General features: G+C 42.4%; 1 protein-coding gene across 3 annotated transcripts; it reads left to right on the top strand.

The window, feature by feature from the left end:
- Positions 1 to 10,582: 10,582 nt before the first annotated feature.
- On the top strand, positions 10,583 to 20,712 carry COX5A (cytochrome c oxidase subunit 5A). Of its 3 annotated transcripts, none has more exons than XR_014071112.1 (5): positions 10,583 to 10,774; positions 15,380 to 15,496; positions 17,288 to 17,413; positions 18,667 to 18,789; positions 20,547 to 20,712. XR_014071112.1 is itself a non-coding variant. In XM_081549500.1 (5 exons), the coding sequence occupies exons 1-4, from the start codon at positions 10,669 to 10,671 to the stop codon at positions 18,778 to 18,780; spliced, it is 459 nt and encodes a 152-aa protein (XP_081405626.1). In that variant the 5' UTR covers positions 10,583 to 10,668; the 3' UTR covers positions 18,781 to 18,789; positions 20,547 to 20,712. The 3 variants fall into 3 exon arrangements, 2 of the variants coding, with proteins under 2 accessions (XP_081405626.1, XP_081405628.1); XM_081549500.1 differs by having other exon boundaries at positions 17,288 to 17,409; XM_081549502.1 differs by having other exon boundaries at positions 18,667 to 20,712.
- The last annotated feature ends 247 nt before the right edge of the window (positions 20,713 to 20,959 follow it).

Raw genomic sequence — 20,959 nt, 5'->3', positions numbered from 1 at the left:
CCTCTGGCCCTGCTGACCCAGGAGGTGACAGATAGCCCTATCCACCCGCAACTCCAAGGCTGAAGTGGGAGCCTGAGAAGTGCTGGAATAAGGCAGGGAGTGGCCAGGGGAGCACGTCGAAGACAGCTCACTTCAAGAACTGACTCGTGGCAGAATGAGAGAGTGGGGAGTGCCCTGCCTCACCGTGAGACACCATCTTTCCAGTAGGACCTCTATCCAAGAGCTTCCTGGGCCCTCCTTTGGGGGCACTTCCAGCTAGGGGTGGCAGTGAAGACTCACACCCCCAAAACTATCTGGTCACACAATCAGAATCCATTTGGGAACATAAATGTATATAATCTAAGGCCAGAGCATGTGGTTAGATGGGCAGTGGACCACCAGCTGGACCATGAGGGACTTCCTTGTTGTGCCAGGTCCCAGTCTAGGCACAGGGTTGAGTGGGGAGTTGGGGGGAGAATCACAGTAGAATCAGATACAGTTTCTGCTGCAAGGATGTCCTGGTCTAGGGGAGAGGGAAAAGAAAGTTATGGCACAAGGCAGTAATAGTGGGAGAAGGGAGTTCTGAGAAGAGGCACTTAATTCACTCAGAGGTACTGATGGAGCTGGCTCAGCAGTGACCAGAGTTAGCCAGCTGGACAGGACTAGACAAGGAATTCCAGGCAGAGAGGTGATGCTGCATCTGGTGTTGAGGCAGCCACAAGTGTCTGAACAAAGCTCGGCCAAAGGTAGGTGGGACTGGAATACCAGGTGGGAGCTGGGAGCCAGGTCACAAGAAGCCTCCCTGAAGAAAGAGGGGAAGGCAATGGTCTTTTTTCTTTTCATTATATTCCATTGTTATTTTAAAAAATATTTATTTACTTATTTGGCTTCCCAGGTGGCACTAGTGGTAAAGAACCTACCTGCCAATGCAGGAGGCATAAGAGACTCTGGTTTGGTCCCTGGGTCGGGAAGATCCCCTGGAGGAGGGCATGGCAACCTACTCCAGCATTCTTGCCTGGAGAATCCCATAGACAGAGGAACCTGATGGGCTACAGTCCATGGGGTTGCAGAGTCAGACACGGCTGAATCGACTTAGCACAGCACAAAGCATTTACTTATTTAGGCTGCACTGGGTCTTAGTTGCAGCACTTGAGCGAGATCTTTAGTTGTGGTGTGTAGGATCTAGTTCCCTGACCAGGGCTGGAACTTGGGTCCCCTGATTGGGAGTGGAAGTCTTAGCCACTGGACCACCAAGGAAGTCTCACCCTGGTCTGATTGATGTTTGAGAAGGATCCTTCTGGCATCAGTGTAGGTGGAAGGTGAATTGGAAGGGGCCTGACTGCATTTGGTATACTGCAGGGAAGTAGGAGATGGAGCCCTGGTAGTGGGGCCAGAGATGGAGACAGATTTGAGAGCTACCCAGGCTAGGTAGGATTTCATTGCCATTACAGCCAGGATAGAGGAGGGTTGCTCTTTGTGGCTTAACCCTAGCTTGGCCAGAACTTAGCCTGCCTTCCTGGCATCACAGGATGGACCAAACAATAGATGGATTTTGGTAGGGAGGAGGGGTGAGTTAGAGGGGTCCGCAGCTTCAAATTGGTAAAAGCTTTAAAGCTCTTGTCCCCTGGCCGTGAGTCTCCCAGAGCATGTTCACTGCACAGTTAAAGGAAGACCTGGGTGAGACACACTCCCACCTGGGCACTGCATCTCACCCACTGGCTCCCTTCATCTCACCCACTGGCTCCCTTCATCTCCCAGCCCCCACTCAATTTGCTCTACAGTTTGGATCATTGCTATGCCCATACTGGCCACTAGGGACTCTCTAGTCCCCTCTGTTTCACTGAGATGTTGAAATACCTACAGCTTTCCCAGGGAACAGGGTAATTGAAGAAAGGGAAGGAGGAAATACAGTCACAGGAAGGTCTCCTTGGTGACATCGGGTTTCTTCTTCCTGTCAGAGCTTATCTTAGTTTGTAGTTGTGCCCTCATTAGTGTGAATCTCTGGTTGTCAGTCACCCCAGTAAACCAGAAGCTGTGATTAAATGGATCCTGCCTGCCTTGCTCCCTACCTAGCTCTTGGAATGCAGGATCCCACAGAGAGCTGCTGATTGAGTGAATAAGGACTGGCTAAATGAGATTTCTGAACTGTTCTGACACCACATCAAAGCCCTTAACCGTCCATCCCAGAAAGTGGCCAAATCTTCCCCCATCCCCGCCCTATGGACCCTTGGGTTCTACCTTCTTTTTGAAGAAGCTAAGGGTTACCAACTGGAGGATTCTGGTGTTGTTTTTGACTCCTGCTGACTATCATAGACGTTGTGAGTTGAATTGTGTCCCTCCAAAAGATATTTTTGTACCCCCTGGTACCCGGAAATGTGACCTTATTTGGAAACAGGGTCTTTGCAGGTGTAATTAATATGTAAGATGAGGTCATACTGAAGTAGGAAGAGTCCTTAACCCAATATGTCCTTATAGGAAGAGGAGAAGATAGACTGACACACAGAGGGAAGAGCAGCATGTGAAGATGGAGGCAAAGATTGGAGTTATGCAGCTGCAAGCCAAGGAATGCCAAAGATTCCCAGTGAGCAACAGAAGCTAAGAAAAAGGTACAGAACGAAGTCCTCCCTGGAGCCATCAGAGAGAGCATGGTCCTGCAGACATCTTGATTTTTGACATCTAGCTTCCAGAACTGTGAGAGAATAAATTTATGCTGTTTTAAATCATCCAGCCTGTGGTACTTTATGAAAGCAGCCATAAGAAACTAATACAATATTCTCACCACCTTCAGTGGGAATAGGGAAAAGGAATATGAGGTGTTTGCTAAGGTCTAGTCTTGCATGGCGAGAGGCTCTTTTCAGAGTTCTGCTAGCAAATGTGAACAGATCATATTGAACAGTGTCATATTGAACAGATGATAGGCTTTGCAGGAAATGAGGCTGATTCTGATCTAGAGCAAGTTATTCTTCTCTGAGCCTCAGCTCTCTCATCTGCAAAATGGGCCAGATTGCTGTGGTGATAATACCAGCCTTCCCAATCTTTACTCATTGGAATCACCTAGGGCACTTGTCAAAAATATAGATTGCTGTTATTAATTAATTGGTATAAACTGATTGATTTCTAGATAAAATAGACCTTGTATTACAACTGAAAAAAATAGATTACATGTTATATGTTAATTATCCCACAATTTTTTAAAAATATGGATTGCTGGGGTTGAACTTCAAAGCAACAGAATCAGAATCTCCCAGGAAGGACCTGGAAGTGGGTATTTCAATAAGATCCTTGAGTGATTTTGATGGTTAATCAAGGTTGATTAGTCAGTGAGATAATTTTTAGAAGGAGCGGCACACTCACTCTTAAGAGAGACCCAAAGTTAAACCCCCATCCAGGAAAAAACCTTTAGGAGAGCAGCTAGTGGACTCAGAATACAAAGCACCCCAGCCCTGGGCCCTGTTTCCTGACAGGAAACTGAAGGTGTGGGGTCCAGTTCAGACAACTACAAAAACTCAGCTTTCTTTGTTTAAAAAAATTATAAGGATGCAGAAAACATGGAACCTGCATACATTGCTGATGGGAATGTTGATGCAGGCTGCCTTGGAACAGCTTGGCAGTTCCTCAAAAAGTTAAACGTAGACTTACCTTATGACCCATATATTATTGCTAGATATAATAATGGAAATAATGGAACACGTGTCCACATGAAAACATGCCCACAGATGTTCACAGAAGCCTTGTTCATAATAGCCAAAAAGTGGAAAAAACTCAAATGTCCATTAACTGATGAATGAGTAAACAAAATGTGGAATATCCATATAGTGGAGTATAACTCTGCCACAAAAAGAAATGAAGAACTGATTACAACATGGATGAATCTTGTAAACATTATACTAAGTGCAAGAAAGTTGCTCAGTCGTGCCCGACTCTTTGCAACCCCATGGACTGTAGCCCTCCAGGCTCCTCTGTCCATGTGATTCTCCAGGCAAGAATACTGGAGTGGGTAGCCGTTCCCATCTCAGGGGATCTTCTCAATCCAGAGATTGAATCCAGGTCTCCCGCATTGCAGGCAGATTCTTTACCATCTGAGCCACCAGTGAAGCCCTAGAATACTGGCGTTGGTACCCTATCCCTTCTTCAGTGGATCTTCCCAATCCAGGAATTGAACCGGGGTCTCCTGCATTGCAGGTGGATTCTTTACCAGCTGAGCTACCAGGGAAGCCCTGTGAAAGAAACCAGACCCCAGAGGACATTCATATTTATGTGAAATTTCTAGTGAAGCAAATCCATAAATACAGAAAGTAGATTAGTAGTTGCCTAGGGCTGGTGGGGTTCAGGGAATGAGGAGTGACTGCCATTGGGTATGGAGTTTCTCTTTGGGATGATGAAAATGTTCTGGAACTAGAAATAGTGATAATGCTGATACAACATAGCAAGTAAAAGAACACTGAATTATAGATTTTAAAAGGATGAATTTTCTGGTTTGTGAATTTTATTTCAATCAAAACTTATATCCTTTAATGATGTTATGATCATAAAAGTAATAACTTAGGAAATTACATAATAAGTATTAATTAATTATGAAAAAGTACTATTAGAGCTCCCCTACCTATATTCAATGGGCTTCCTAGATGGCACTAGTGGTAAAGAACCCACCTGCCAATGCAGGAGACATAAGAGTCATGGGTTTGATCCCTGGATTGGGAGGATACCTCTGGAGGAGGGCATGGCAATCCACTCCAGTGTTCTTTTCCAGAGAATCCCTCGGACAGAGGAGCCTGGCGGGCTGCAGTCCATGGGGTTGCAAAGAGTTGGACACTACTTACTGAAGTGACTGAGCATGCATGCACGCACTTGTATTGGATGGTGGCCCCCAGCAGGATCACCTTTGAAGGCTACCTCCTCCTGCCACTTTTCTCCCTGATTCCCAAGTGATCCATGTGGTATGTTTATCCACTCCACCTCCATGCTTTGTCCCTAGTCTCACAACCTGCAGTGCCCTGGGAAAAGAACTTTCTTCAATTTACAACAGAAAAATGCAACACTCACTGTTTATTGAGTTCTACTTATTGAGGTATGTCCAGGCAGGACATAGTATTTTACATGCACTATGTTATATAATTCTCCCAATAATGAATTAGTAGGTTCCATCATTATTATCATTATATAGATGAATTAACTGTGGTTCAGGAAATTGGAATACCTTGCCTAAGGCCCTGCGGCAGAGCTGTAATTTAACAGCAGCAAGAATGTCATTCTCTCAGGCGCCCTCTCACATTTATCTCCTTTTCCAAAGCAGGCTAGTATTGGGATCCCCATCACTAGAAGTGCCCAAGTGGGGACTTGGAAATGGAAGCAACATAGGATCAGTCAGACTAAGGGCCACAAGGCCACTTCCAGCCTTGAAATGACAGGATTCATTTTTTGTTTTCCCAGAGCATGCTTAATTCCCACCAGAGGAGATAAGAACTTTTCTTGCATGTGAACTTCACTTTACTAGAAAGTCACATGATAGAACAATGTCTGTGTCCTTACAAGCTCCTCAATAATCCCTCCCCTCTGCACACATCAGAGGAAATGCCTAATCACAACTCTTTCAGGAGGAAGACTGCTGCAGCAGGGAGCTGATAGGCTGATCAACTGGTGATGATGATATCCCTGAGGTATCAAAGTCCAGCTGCTGCTTCTCCATTGGGATTGCAAAGGATTTCGGGGCCGAAGATGATAGAGTCAAAAGACCCTGACAGCCTTGGGCAGGAACCAAGATGTCTGGTCTAAACCCATCCCAGAGGAAGTAGACAGAATGGGCTGCAGGGGCACAACTGGAGAAGAACTTGGGAATAAGCAGGGGCTTCCCGACCTAAGTGAGGTAATAGGCTGAATTCAAAGATGGCCCCCAGAGTTCATGTCCCCTAGTGTACATGCCTTGTATAAGCAGGGCTGAATTTGTGAAAGTGATGGGATATCATTCCCAAGATTAGTACTAATCCATTTACTTTGAATTAATCAAAAGAGAGATTATGCTGGATGTGCCTGAAGCCTAATCAGATGAGGCCTTTAAAAGAGGGTGAAGTGTCAGAGATACTTTCCTGTTGGTTTGAAGAAATAAATGGTGGTACTGTGAGGGGACCTATAGAGGATCCATGTGGTAAGTTCCTGAGGGTGGCCTCTAGGAGCTGAGGGTGATCCTTGGTTGACAGCAAGAAAAAAAATGGGGACTTAGTCCTACAACTGCAAGGAACTGAATTCTGCCAACAACCTAATTAAGCCTGGAAGAGGACTCTGAGCTTGAAGTGAGACCGCAGACCTGGCTGACATCTTGATTTCAGTCTTGTAAGACCCTGAGAAGAAAAATCAGTTATGCTATGACGGCATAACTGACCTACATAAATGAGAAATAATAAATGGATATTGTTTTAAACTGCTTAGTTTGTGGTAAATTATCATTCAGCAACAATAAAGCTAATACAGGGACTTCCCTGGTGGTACAGTGGATGGGAATCCGCCTGCCAGTGCAGGGGACAAAGGTTCAATCCCTGGTCTGGAAGATTCCACATACCTTGGGTAACTAAAGCCCATTGAGCCCTGGTGCCACAACTACTGAAGCCCATGTGCCCTAGAGCCTGTGCACCACAACAAGAGAACACACCACAATGAGAAACCTGTGCACCACAACGCAGAATAGGCCCTGCTCACCACAACTAGAGAAAGCCCACACACAGCAATGAAGATCCAGCACAACCACAACAACAACTAATACAGGTAATAAGGACTTAGAACTGCCCTCAAGGTAGCAGGGGGTTCAGAATTTGCTGAGAAGCCAGCAAAGTCTACCTTTATGGGTAGTGGGGAAAGAAAATTTCTGTAGTCAGACAAACCTGGGCTCAAATCTAAGCACTATTCTTAACATTTATCAGTTGTGTGATTCTTGGGCAAGTGTCCTTTGAGTCTATTCCTTCATCCATAAAATAGGGGTAAATACTCACCTCACAACACTGTTATGAGGCTTAGATGGGATAATAAATAGTTTGTAGCTTGCTGCTGCTGCTAAGTCGCTTCAGTCGTGTCCGACTCTGTGCAACCCCAGAGACGGCCGCCCACCAGGCTCCCCCGTCCCTGGGATTCTCCAGGCAAGAACACTGGAGTGGGTTGCCATTTCCTTCTCCAAGGCAAGAAAATGAAAAGTGAAAGTGGAGTCGCTGAGTCGTGTCCGACTCCTAGCAACCCCATGGACTGCAGCCTACCAGGCTCCTCCATCCATGGGATTTTCCAGGCAAGAGGACTGGAGTGGGTTGCCATTGCCTTCTCCTTAGCTTGCAGTGGCACAAAATTAATTATGATCATAATTGTTTTTGAAACCAACAACGAAAACATACAATATTGTAGTAGCCAATCTAAGGTACTGCAGGCAAAGACAAGTACAGTACCTTACAATTTGGGATTGGGATTCGAGTGCATATAGCCAGTGCTTTTTCTTTTTCTTTCTTTTTAGCCAAGCAAGGCTTGAGGGATCTTAATTCCCTGACCAGGGACTAAACCCAGGCCACAGCAGTGAAAGCGCTAAATCTTAACCATTGGACTGCCGGGGAACTCTCAACTCGTTGCTTTCTTTCTTTCTCAAGTTTTTATCTTTTTTTTAATTTTTGTTGGAGTATAGTTGATTTACAATGTTGTGTTAACTTCTGCTGCACAGCAAAGTAAATCAGTTACACATATGCATATATCCACTTCTTTCTAGATTCTTTTTCTAGTCCTTTTTCTTTATTTTTAAAATATATTTATTTATTTATATTTTTGCCTGCACTGGGTCTTCGTTGTCATCCACCAGCTTTCTCTAGTTGAGGCAAATGGTGGCTACTCTTCCTTGTGGTGCTTGAGCTTCTCACTGCAGTGGCTTCTCTGGTTGCAGAGCACTGGCTCTAGGCACTGGAGTCCCAGTAGTTGTGGCCCACGGGCTTAGTTGCTCCTCAGCATGTGGGACCTTCCCAGAGGAGGGATCAAACCCATGTCCCCTGAATTGGCAGGCAGATTCATAACCATTGGACCACAAGGGAAGTCTCTTCCAGTGCTTTCTTAATCATGAGAGCCCTGCCGTCTCCTGGGCTTCCAGTGCTTGGCGATTTAATGAATATTAATTGAAATCAAAGAGGTGATATCTTCCCCAGGTGTCTTTTCAATATTTTGGTGGGAGAAATAGTGCTTTCAAAAAAGCTTTTTTATCATTTTCCCAGCCAGGTTCATACCCCTTAAAGCCACACTGCTAGGGAGGAAGCAGAAAAGGGTTATCTGCTGAAACCCTAGAGACAGGGCCTAGAGTCAGAAAGCAAAGCCTGAATCTCCATCTTTTCTTTTCTCAGTAGTTCGAGGGATAGAGAATGAGGGATAACAAGACAAGAGACTTGTCTCATTAACATTGCATGGCAGCTAGGTAATTCAGTTCAGTTCAGTCGCTCAGTCGTGTCCGACTCTTTGCGACTCCATGAACTGCAGCACGCCAGGCCTCTCTGTCCATCACCAACTCCCGGAGTCCACCCAAACCCATGTTCATCGAGTCAGTGATGCCATCCAACCATCTCATCCTCTGTCGTCCTCTTCTCCTCCCGCCCCCAATCCTACCCAGCATTAGGGTCTTTTCCAATGAGTCAACCCTTCGCATGAGGTGGCCAAAGTATTGGAGTTTCAGCTTCAACATCAGACCCTCCAATAAACACCCAGGACTGATCTCTTTTAGGATGGATTGATTGGATCTCCTTGCAGTCCAAGGGACTCTCAAGAGTCTTCTCCAACACCACAGTTCAAAAGCATCAATTCTGCGGCGCTCAGCTTTCTTCACCGTCCAACTCTCACATCCATACATGACCACTGGAAAAACCATAGCCTTGACTAGACGGACTTTTGTTGGCAAAGTAATGTCTCTGCTTTTTAATATGCTATCTAGGTTGGCCATAACCTTCCTTCCAAGGAGTAAGCGTCTTTTAATTTCATGGCTGCAGTCACCATCAGCAGTGATTCTGGAGCCCAAAAAAATAAAGTCTGACACTGTTTCCACTGTTTCCCCATCTATTTCCCATGGAGTGATGGGACCAGATGCCATGATCTTAGTTTTCTGAACGTTGAGCTTTAAGCCAACTTTTTCACTCTCCTCCTTCACCTTCATCAAGAGGCTCTTTAGTTCCTCTTCACTCTCTGCCATAAGGGTGGTGTCATCCGCATATCTGAGGTTATTGATATTTCTTCCGGCAATCTTGATTCCAGCTTGTGTTTCTTCCAGCCCAGCGTTTCTCATGATGTACTCTGCATATAAGTTAAATAAGCCGGGTGACAATATACAGCCTTGACGGACTCCTTTTCCTATTTGGAACCAGTCTGTTGTTCCATGTCCAGTTCTAACTGTTGCTTCCTGACCTGCATACAGGTTTCTCAAGAGACGGGTCAGATGGTCTGGTATTCCCATCTCTTTCAGAATTTTCCACAGTTTATTGTGATCCACACAGTCAAAGGCTTTGGCATAGTCAATAAAGCAGAAATAGATGTTTTTCTGGAACGCTCTTGCTTTTTCGATGATCCAGCGGATATTGGCAATTTGATCTCTGGTTCCTCTGCCTTTTCTAAAACCAGCTTGAACACCTGGAAGTTCACGGTTCACATATTGCTGAAGCCTAGGTAATTCAGGCCTGGGGAAAATGGTCTCACTGCTGAGGAACTCAAGGTCAGAATGCAGTTAATGAGGCTAAATTAGATGTTAAAAGCCTTGGCACTGGGGACTTCCCTGATGGTCCGGTGGTTAAGAATCCGCCTTGCAGAGGATGTGGGTTCAATCCTTGGTTGGGGAGCTAAGATACCACATGCCACAGGGCAACTAAGTCCCCAGCGGCCACAGCTACTGAGCTCACGGACCCTGGAGACGGAAGTGCCACTAGAACGTCCTCTCCCGGGCCAACAAAAGATCCTGCATGAGAAAACGGAAGACTCCAGGTGTCACAACTAAGACCAGAAGCCTCCCCCCTAAAAAAAATCTTGTAATCTTGTAATCTTAATCAACTCCCCTCCCGTAGGGATTGGAGGAGGGCATGTCACCAGAAATATCCAGGTGAGTCCTGGAAGTGGGAATTCGGTGAAAACAGCCTCATTTGCCGGCAAGCAATCTAATTTCATTTGTTCTCTTTAAAGTCAAGTGATCGGACTCTTTGAATGCTTGCGGGTTTCTGGTATAAGAATAGTTATTAATAAGGTCCTTTATACGAAGGCAGTCAGTCATTGTGTCCCACTCTTATTTTAGGCTCAAACCTGGGAGGGAAAGAGCAAAGAAGGTATTTTTTTATTATAATTCGTACTGTTATTTTCGCATGTTGAGGTGCAGGAGTCGTCTCCCGAGCCGGACCTGAATCGCGCCATTGTCTACTGACGGTTCTTCCCTTCCTTCTATTTCTTGCTCCACAACGGCCGGGGCAGTCCAAGGACCACAGAGCCGTGCGGAAGCGGCGCCGAAATAGTTTGTCCTCAGCGCGCCGCCGTAGCCCGCCGGCGGCCGCGCGACGCCCTTTTCCGCCAAGGCGCGATCGCCGCAGTGGGCGGACCCTCAAGCTCCGCCCACCGTGCGTCGGTGCGTGAGTCCGGCCCCCACGAGCTCCCGAGTGGTCGTGAGCTCACACCCGGCTTCTCTTCAGCCTTAACCTGTGCGCCGCCATCGCCGTCATGCTAGGCGCCGCTGTCCGCCGCTGCTCTGTAGCCGCAGCCGCAGTCGCCCGGGCCAGCCCTCGAGGCCTCCTGCACCCCACTCCGGCCCCCGGCCCCGCCGCCGGTAAGGCTCCCGCCTGCTGCTGTCCGCGCCCGCGTGTCCTTGCGGTGACCTGGGCCCCCGCCGCCACGCGATGGCAGGCTCTCCCAGAGGCCTAGCTCCTCCCTTGCGGGCCGGTGGCCGAACCTGGTGACCGCTGACCGTTCTCACCGCCGCCTCGAGTTGTGGAGGACTCGAGGGCGCGCCCCCGGGACCCCCCTCGGCGCGACTTCCTGGTGCGGGCACCGCGGACCGATCAAATGTGGACCTGCTGTGGGCGCCAAGGAGGGGGCACAGCGCACCTCCCGCGCCCACCGGACCCCTTCGGTCCCCAGGCCGTGACCGTGCCCCGGCGCTGACCCTGCGGCCACCTGACTAGGAGTGGCCACCGGCGGCCTGCAGCGCTTCGGCGAAGGTGACATTGAGCTCAGGGTAGGGGCGGGGGTGATCCCTCCGGGGTCCCCGGCACCGCCGCCCCCAGCGTCTTCCGCGAACACGTTATACTTCGTGTGCGACAGTTATAGTCTTTTCATCAGACGTATCTCGGTTAGCGTTTTGTCGGTCACTTAACCAGACCACTCTGGTATTTTTAGAGACTGCCGTGCCACGTTCTAATTCTTCCACTTTTACGATGGATCGACGTGTGTATTTATTTCCAGAGGCCTGGAAGAGGGACTGACTTGATAGATCTTATGATAAGACTCTTATTTCGGAAATTGGATATCACAGACCCAGAAATACGGGGTTCTGCAAATACGGGGAAGCTTTATGTTTTTGCTTCCGGTTAGAAGCCTGATTGCGGAGTATAAGATGTTCTGCTGATTCCTGTCTCTTGTTCTGCCTTCCGGTTATGTCTGTTCCTGGACACTTTGTGTCTAGCACTTTTAATTATTTTAACTGCACTTTGATTTCGGCCCATGATGGTAGTACAGGCTACATTATGAAATTTGGCCCCTAAGCATGCATATTTAAACGTATGAACTCAAAGTCTTGCTAAGGTTAGACAAAGTGATTTATCTCCTAATCATTCTAGCCGCCCTCTTAAGCATAATTCATATACAAAAAACTTTATTTTAGGTGTTGTCCCATAAACCTAAATATTTGCCACAAGGAGGCAGTCATGATTACATTCATGTCCACTACTTTCTAGCTGTGTGACCTTGGACATGTTAGTTAAACCCCAAGACTCAGTTGCCTAAGTCTAAAATTGGGATACTATTTAATAGTTGTGAGGTTTAAATGAGATAATGTTAACTCTCAGCACATTTCCTGGCACAAATGCTTGAAGCATATTTGCTTTCTTTTTATAATGCCTTTCATTTTTGCATATTATAGGTGAGGTTTATTATCATTATGAGACTGAAGAAATTTCATGCAATTAAAAGTCAGAAAGGCTTAAGATTCTTGGATGAGGCTATCCAAGGTGGAATGAAAGAGCTCTGGAGGGGTTAACCTGGGGAGCTTCAAGTTTGCTGTAAATAAGTAGCAACCCAAACTTCCTATTTTATCCCACCTGGAGTCTCCACCTTGTAACAGAATTGTTTTCCAATAACTGCTGAATTAGATAATTAAATATTTTGAATAATTGCTAGATTCTCCAGCCAACCCTTAAAAGTTACATAGTCCTCACCCCTATTCCTTACCCTGATAGGCTATGAAAAAGTTGGAGGAGTTTCTGCTTTCTCCTCCTTGGTGGAGGGCTAAATTTAAGTAGCATTTTTTATTACCTTCCAGCCTTTTCTGCACCACTCCCACATTTATAGATTTCCAGCCTTTGGGCCCCTAAACCTTGTACTTCTGTATAGCTGTCTTTGAGCTTGTTTATGTACCCTTAACATTAGTTAGTTCTTTCCGTTATGCTTTAGAATCACCACCAACAACCAAGATGCCTGTTCTTTGAGCTTTGTCCGAGCTGTTTAGTTGCTGAAGGGAATTAATGAGCCATTTAATTTTTCTAAATATGTTTGCTTTTAAAAAAAGAAAAAAAACTTGCTTAACGGAATGCCAAAAAGCAGTGTTAGAAATAGATTTTTAGGTTGTAACCCTAGAAATGTCCCAGTTTTTTTACAGATGCTTCCCTTTTCCTACTCTGGAACCTTTATATAAAAACACCGAGTAATTGTTTTCCAAAATAGTTTACCATACAAGCCTCAAAATTAGGTGGAAATGCTGTACATAGGGGTGGTGTGAGGGATATAATTTACCTAAAAATCAGAATGTTAAGCATGTCCATAACTAGAAGAATAGATCCTGCTTTACCTATGACTGGAATAAGGAATATAATGTAAACCATTGGGAGAGTGTGTTTTCCTCAACTTGGGATCTGTGTGTGTTCCCAGTGCTTGCTTGGTTTTCTAAATAGCTGTCTCATGCACTGTCTTTGTTTTTTTAATACAACCAGTTTGTAATTTGGGACTCTGAGAAGGAAGGTGAACAAATCATTGAAGGTGATCCACTGATCTCCCTGACTAGGATTTGCATTTGCTGGTCATCTCTTTCACAGTTAGAAAACAAAACCACAGTCATCCAGTGAAATCCATGCCCAGCAGTGAGCAAAAGAAATTCGTTATCATGAAACAATTTACTGGGTGATTGGGAAGGTACACTTAATAGTTGCCTCTAGGAAGAGAATTATATACTTCATTTTTCTTGAGTAAATACTTAGAAGTGGAATTACTGTGTTTGGTAGGTGTATATTTAACTTGATAAGAAACTGCTTAACAGTTTATACTTCAATTATATACTTGCACTTTAATTATTCAGCTAAGGATAACTTTAGTTTTTGAAAAAGATGGTTTACAAATTTTGGTTGATGGTGGGCTGAAAGGTTGTTTTTGATGCGTTAAGCCTTTAAAAATAACTAGAAATTATACCAAGCTCTTATTATAATTCATATAATAAGAGGTACAATTTGAAGAATGTTTTATTTCTATGAATTATGAGTTCTGTAAATAGAAGATTAAGACACTTTTAAATAAGGATTAATTTAAAGCTACACTGAGTACATACCTACCAAGTTACTACTGCTGCTAAGACGCTTCAGTCGTTTCCGACTCTGTGCGACCCCATAGACAGCAGCCCACCAGGCTCCCCTGTCCCTGGGATTCTCCAAGCAAGCACACTGGAGTGGCTTGCCATTGCCTTCTCCGAAAAGGTTACTAAGCCCTAGGCAAAACGTTAACCTGGCTTTCATTTTTAATCATCATACTCTGCTAAGGTAGTGGTATCTGCATTTTACAGATAAGGAATATAAAACCTGAGTTAATTAACAGTGAGAGAGTGAAGAGCCTAGAAGTATCTGACCACTAGGCTCTACTGCCTCCTAAAACCCAAAGGTAAAAATTCCTTCTCCCACCTCCTTCCTCATTCAGAGGCTATTCAGAAGGAATTTAGATTTCTTAACTCCCAATTCACTGTCCAGTTACAAGCAGAAACTGAAAATGAAAGGCTTTTCATATGGTACTGGAAAAGGGTGTATTGATTGGGAGCAGACTGCTGAGGGTGTCCTGTTTTCTTGGTAGTGTTATATTTAAAAATCTCACTTCTTAGAAATCTAATAAAACTTTTTTTCATTGAGTGTAAGTGAACTTTTTTAATTGTTAGCTGCGCTGGGTCTTCATTGCTTCTAGTGGTCTTTTTCTAGTTGTGTGAGTGGGGGCTACTCTTCACTTTTGGTGCATGTGCTTCTCATTGTGGTGACTTTTTAAATTAAGAAAATATATGTTAGAAATTTGTTTAATAACTAGAATGGAGGGAATTCCCTGGCAGTCTAGTGGTTAGGGCTCTGTGATTCCACTGAAAGGGGCACAGGTTCCTCCCTGATCTGGAAACTAAGATCCCACATACCACATGGCACAGCCAAAAAAAACATAGAATGGACATCATTTTACTTACTTCTTGGCTGTGCTACTTAAGGGATCTTAGTTCCCCAGTCAGGGCTTGAACCCAGGCCCTGGGCAGTTGAAGCACAAAGTCATAAGCATTGGACCACCAGGGCATTCCCAAGAATGAACATTATTTTAAATTAGGAATTAATACTGTTTATCATAAAAATAAGTGTATAAAGAAAATTTTTCTTTCCAAAGATAACCACTGTTAACAGTTACACACCAGCATTACAACATAAGTAAGAAAAGCATAAACATACATCTGTAGTACTTTTTGTTTTACTTTTCTGTGCTTAATTTTTTTTTCTTTTTTTTGGCTGCACTGGGTCTTAGTTGCACTCTGCAGGATCTTCATTGCAGCATGTGAGTTCTTAGTTGCGGCATGTGGGATTTAGTTCCCTGACGAGGGATCAAACCCAGGCCCCCTGCACTGGGAGCTCAGAGCCTTAACCACTGGACCAGCAGGGAAGTCCCTCTGTGCTTAGTTTTTTAAGATGTTTTTTCAAATCAGTACATAAGATTGATTTCATTTGATCTGGTGAATAATTTTTCTACCATGACAAGCATAGCTGATTCAAAACCTAAGGCATTGAGTGAATGTGGTACCACTGAACTGTACATTTAGAAATGGTTAAGATAGTAGACTTTGTGTTGTGTGTATTTTAAGACACACCCAAAAAAGGAAAAAACCAGTCAAGTCCTACTTCTGTACATTGAAGTTACTGTTCTTCCTCCCCTGTAGCTGTCCAGTCACTTCGCTGCTACTCCCATGGGTCACATGAGACAGACGAGGAGTTTGATGCTCGCTGGGTGACATACTTCAATAAGCCAGATATTGATGCTTGGGAGTTGCGTAAAGGTAATTGGAACACAGGCTTATGTGTCTATTTTAGTACAGAATTATGAACTGCTGTGCAGTCTTCCACTACTCTGTTAAAAGTAACTACAGTTAACCCTTGAAAAACTTGGGGGTTAGGGACACTGACGCCCACTTGCATATAGAAAATGCATATACAACTTTACAGTTGGCTCTCCTGATCCACAGTTCTGTGTCCAAGGTTCTCCATATATGGATTCAGATCATGTAATATTTATGAAAAAAATCTGTGTGTAAGTGGACACATAGAGTTCAAACCCATGTTGAAGGGTCAGCTATATTTTGAAAACATGTATCATGTAGACTGGGTATTGTTGTGCATCTTGCAATTAGGAAAGTTTGTAGTTTTCAGAGTATTTCCTGTAAAGCAGAGTTTTGAAGGAGGCACAGTTGATGTTTTGGGCCAGACAGTTCTTTGTTGCAGGGGCTGTCCTTTGCATTGTAGGATGTTTAGCAGCATCCTTGGTTTCTACCCACTAGATGCTGACACCCCCACAAATCCCCAGTTGTGACAACCAAAAATGTCTCCTGAGGGACAAAATCATCACTGCTATAGAGATAGGCCAAGGTGAGCAAGATTTAGCAATTGTGTAACTTTTAATAAATAGATAATTTATGTAAGTAGTCATTTGGTTTTCTTCCCCTCTTGGTAATAGTGTGGGATTTTTGTTATTTTTATTATTGGTTATGATTTATCTGTCTTGCCCTGAGTAAGTGTCCTATCAGAGTAAGCTAGAACTTGTTTGTAGTAAATTTGTAAATATGCATTTAACATGAGTAAGTAGCATTAATAATAACCAAGCTAGTAGACTGATAGATAATTTTAAGTGTAGGTGGTTTATCTCAGACGAAGAATTCATTCTATGACTATATTCTAGCATTGCAGTCACTGGTGTCCTTTGTTTTAATATTTTAAAATTAATAAAAGCCAGAAACCTGAGTGCTTCATACTTCTCCACAGGCATGTAATGACTCCATTTTGCTGCAACTAGGGAAATTCTTATTGGATAATCTTGAGCAGAAGTAATGAAAAGAACAGTTCTGCATTCCCATTAAGAGAATCTTAAATTTTATGATGTGTCATTCTGTGCAGAGCCAAAAGTAATCATGCCCAGTATTTTCTGGTTGAATGTTTATGACTCTGCGCTAATGGTTCTCTGTATCGCTTTAAAGCCCTCATTTGGGTTTCATTACTTTCTCCGTAAGCATTTCCCTGGTTGTTTTTAGATTATTTTTCAGTCAGATCTATTTTAAAGCAGTCAAAGTACATACATTGTACTAAGAGTTAAAGATATGAGTTGAAAATGACCGTCTTGTTTGAAAAGAAACCAGCTAATTTTGAAAATAGTGTTTGCATTTAAGATCACTCTCAAGGTTATTATTTTTTTGGTTGTACTGCGTGGCTTGTAGGATCTTTGTTCTCCAATCAAGGATCAAACCCAGGCCCCGGGCAGTGGAAATGCCACGTTCTAACCACTGGACCACCAGGGAATTCCCAGTTATCTCATTTTAGAGATAATAGAGGCCCAGGGACTGACTTGGTGGTCCAGTGGGTAAGCCGTAAGCCTCCATGCTTCCACTGCAAGAGGCATAGGTTTGACCCATGGAAGGGAAGTTCTGCGTGCCATATGGTAAAGCCAAAAAAAAAAAAGAATAGCGGATCAAACAGACAAGATCACATGTCCATGGTTCAATAAAAAATTTTAGATAACTAAATTGTAGTTTAAGTGAGGATATTGCAGATCGATATGACCCCTCTTTTTAATTTGACAGGGATGAACACACTTGTTGGCTATGACCTGGTTCCAGAACCCAAAATCATTGATGCTGCTTTGCGGGCATGCAGACGTTTAAATGATTTTGCTAGTGCAGTTCGCATCCTAGAGGTTGTTAAGGTCAGTGAAATAACAATGCTAAAGTTGTTCTGGAAGTAGGTGGACTATTGATTAGATATTAGCATATTCTGTATTTTTGAATTTGTCAAAATACCTGAAATTAGTTTTTATATAGTTAGAGGGAATGTACATTGTGGTTATATTCTCTTTGGAGAGTATTTAGGAGAATTTATTCAGGAATTTATTTTGTTAGAATTTCAGCAATCCCATTTGAGAATTTATCTTAAGGAAATAATTAAGAATTGCAGTTTATCTTTGTGCTGCTTGTGATATGAAATTAAGTGTCGCCAGTGGCTTCTTAAAATGGGACTTCCCAGAGGTCATTATTAATGCTGTAGAAGTATATTTAACATTTAAGATAATCATGTTATATTAATTGAAGGAAATTATGAAATAATTTTTTGTGGTATATCCCCTTTTTATTAAAAAGTATAGAGAATGATCAAAATGTAAGGATATATACTTTCCTCTCTCTTATTTGATTATAGTTTTTAATTTTTCTATAATGAACAACTTAATGCATTGAATTTTAAATAAGAATTTTATAATTTAAAAAATATACTTAAGGAGACCTAGAATTTGTTAGACAGAAGAATAATATAACTTGACACTGTCTTAGTCTATTTGACCTTCTAATACTTGTCTCTGAAGAATGTTGTGACAATATAGGTGTAATTGTATATTATGGTAAGTATTCCTCAAAGCTCTCTTGCCTTGGAAATAAGTATTCTCTATGTGTAGCTCTCCATGAAAAGACTTTTATATTCTATAGGAAAGAAATGCAAGGTCTGTAAGAGGGAAAGTATGACAATACTTTATCTAAAATGGGTAAGATAATTAAGGGTTCTGTGGGCTATCAATCCATTCAGCACCAGTAGTTAATTCAGTTAGGGTCTCAAATTGAGGCAAATTAAGAAACTTTTTTCGTGTTAACTTAATTATTCCTGTTGCCTGCTGGGTACATTTAATTGCCATTACAAAATTCTGTCATCACCACCTTCTTTTCCAGTAACCAAGGCTTTAAAATGTTTTTTCCCCCTGGATTTAGTAGTCTTAGTCTCCAGGTGTCTTAACAGCCTACCTTGCATAGTGCCTATGTAAGTTGCTCTCTCTTTTGAACGAATATGTTAACTTAAAAGTAGGTGACTTGTATTCTCTGCTGCTAGCCTCTGCATATGACTGAAAGCATTTTCAGCTTCATTTTGTTAATAGAGACAGCTTTTCGGAGCTAAATGTGAGTATTTTCTTTGCCGTCAGGACAAAGCAGGACCTCATAAGGAAATCTACCCCTATGTCATCCAGGAACTTAGACCAACTTTAAATGAACTGGGAATCTCCACTCCAGAGGAACTGGGCCTCGACAAAGTGTAAACCCCATGGGTAAGGTATACCTAAATAAGGCGAGAAAGGATCCAGGTAGGGGTGAGTGGCATTACAGTATTCTCAGAGAAAGACCTTTTCATGGCTTTGTTAGAGGCTGTGAGCTTAGAGAGTACCTCTGATGATTAAAGAGCTAGAATTGTTGTTTCTAGTTGTTGTAATTGTTCTTTTATTGGTGTAAAGGCAAGTTAAAAAACCTTACTTTAAAATCTATAATATAAAACCTTTCAAGGGTAAAGAATAGCATAGAGAATAAATGTAACCCTACCCAAATTTTGAGATACTATTTTTTGCCATATTTGCTTTAGTTTCTCCCTCTCCCCCCAAGAAATGAGAAGTTTCACATAGAGTTAAAGCCCTCATTGTACCTTTTTCCTAATTCCAGCTCTTTAACCTCTCCTCAATTAAGGTAATCTACTACATACCAGGTATTCATCATGCATGCTTTTATACATCTTTATTTTTAACGGCAGGGTTTTATTAATTTGATGCTTCTGTTTTTGTATGCCCATTGAAATATAATAGGTAATATTCATTGATAATACAAACTTGATACCTTGTGGAAAATACAGGTTAGGTAATAAAACCAGCCACAAGATTGCTGGGTAGTGAGCAGTACGCAGAAAATCCTTTGTAAAACAGAAAAAAATACATAATAACTTTTATGTTTATTTAACAAACACATATAGTGTATATAACTCTTATTATGTGTGAGGTACTGTTCTATGTGCTTTATAAACTCATTTAATCCTCATGAACAGTCCTGTGAAGTACTTACTATTATTACACTTATTCCCATTTAACTATTTTACTGATGAGGAAAATGAGGCACCTTGTCCAAAGTCATACAACTAGTAGAGGAACCCACATTTAAATCAAAGCAGTCTGGCTCCAGAGTCCCTTGTTTTTACTATGCCACACATCCTTTGTAGGCATTGCAGTACTAAAGCATTTACTAAGGCCATACTCTTATTTCTCAGAGGTAAATAATGAGGCTTAAATAGAAGGTTTGCTTCCTAAGACTAAGAAGAAGTTTATTTTTAAAAGGTGGAACTAAGCTATCTTATAAAAGTTTCAATAAAAGTGGACCCAAAATTATTTAAAGAGCTAGTATCAGATCCTCACAAGATAAAGAACTAGTGAGCATGGTTAGGATATCATTAGTGAATACCTAATTTCACACCTGATTTCACACTCTAAAAATCTTAAACTCAAAGAATGGGTACATTCAATCTTCCTACCACAAACTGAGCAGAAAATGCCTGAGGTTTTGAATTCAATTTTGAGATCTCTTTTTTTACAGCTTGCTTTGAAAAAAGAGTCTTAATTTTATTTTTGTCCATCTCTGTATCACCACTGTCTCTTCCTCCTCCCTGAAGCCATATAGCACGTCTTTGTGAACTGTGAAAAGGCTTTCATTTATCAAGTATTATCCCAAGGAGTCCAGAAGATCTTTGTTATATAGGATATTTTCTAGCTGCAGTAACACTGTATTTCTTTTACTTAAAAATTTTAAGAGGGCAGCTCCCCAATACTTTTCTGATTAGAAAAGAATACTGCCTCAATAATTACGAGGTGGATAACAACAAAAAAGCCAAACAGCTGGTACTTGGTGTGTTGATTTCAGGCAGGATTAAGAAAGAGCAGAAGAGCCTACACAGAGACAGCGATTTCCTTGGGCTGTTGCTCTAGAGGTTATTTTTAGTAAGATTTCTATCTTTTATTTCTCAGCTAATTTTTCATGTTTTCTCTTACAGATGGGCTTCCCAAGGACTTACTGATAATGTTACTTGATTGTAAACAGTCACCTGGAAATACTGATGATAACATATTACCTTATTCGAACAAGTTTTCCTTTGTTGAGTACCAAACCATGTAATGTAACTTGGACTTTAATAAAAGGGAAATGAGTTTGAACTGAAATTAGGTATTTCATGTGTTTGCATTGAAAGGCAGGAAAAAAAAAAACTATTATAGGGTCATTGGTTTCACTGTTTGGTTGCCATACTATATGCTGAGAGAACTGCTTCAGTTCTCTGGAAACCATCCAACATGAGTCAGCTACATCAACATATTTGGGTGCACTTGCTGGTAAATTAGCTAAAATTTTTTTAAAAAGTAATTTTATATAGAATTTTCTATTTAAAAAATTATTTATTTGGGTGTGCAA

This window comes from Giraffa tippelskirchi, chromosome 12 (genome assembly GCF_054371585.1).
Source record: "Giraffa tippelskirchi isolate mGirTip1 chromosome 12, T2T-mGirTip1v1.2.pri, whole genome shotgun sequence".
Lineage (NCBI taxonomy): Eukaryota > Metazoa > Chordata > Mammalia > Artiodactyla > Giraffidae > Giraffa > Giraffa tippelskirchi.
The sequence above is the reverse complement of the archived record's forward strand: the minus strand, read 5'-3'. Positions and strand labels throughout refer to the sequence as shown.

Coding starts and splice junctions, on each gene's coding strand:
- COX5A (XM_081549500.1), top strand. CDS start 10,669: ATGCTAGGCGCCGCTGTCCGCCGCTGCTCTGTAGCCGCAGCCGCAGTC. Junction 10,775..15,379: donor GGCCCCCGGCCCCGCCGCCG/GTAAGGCTCCCG, acceptor CCTCCCCTGTAG/CTGTCCAGTCACTTCGCTGC. Junction 17,410..18,666: donor GCATCCTAGAGGTTGTTAAG/GTCAGTGAAATA, acceptor CTTTGCCGTCAG/GACAAAGCAGGACCTCATAA.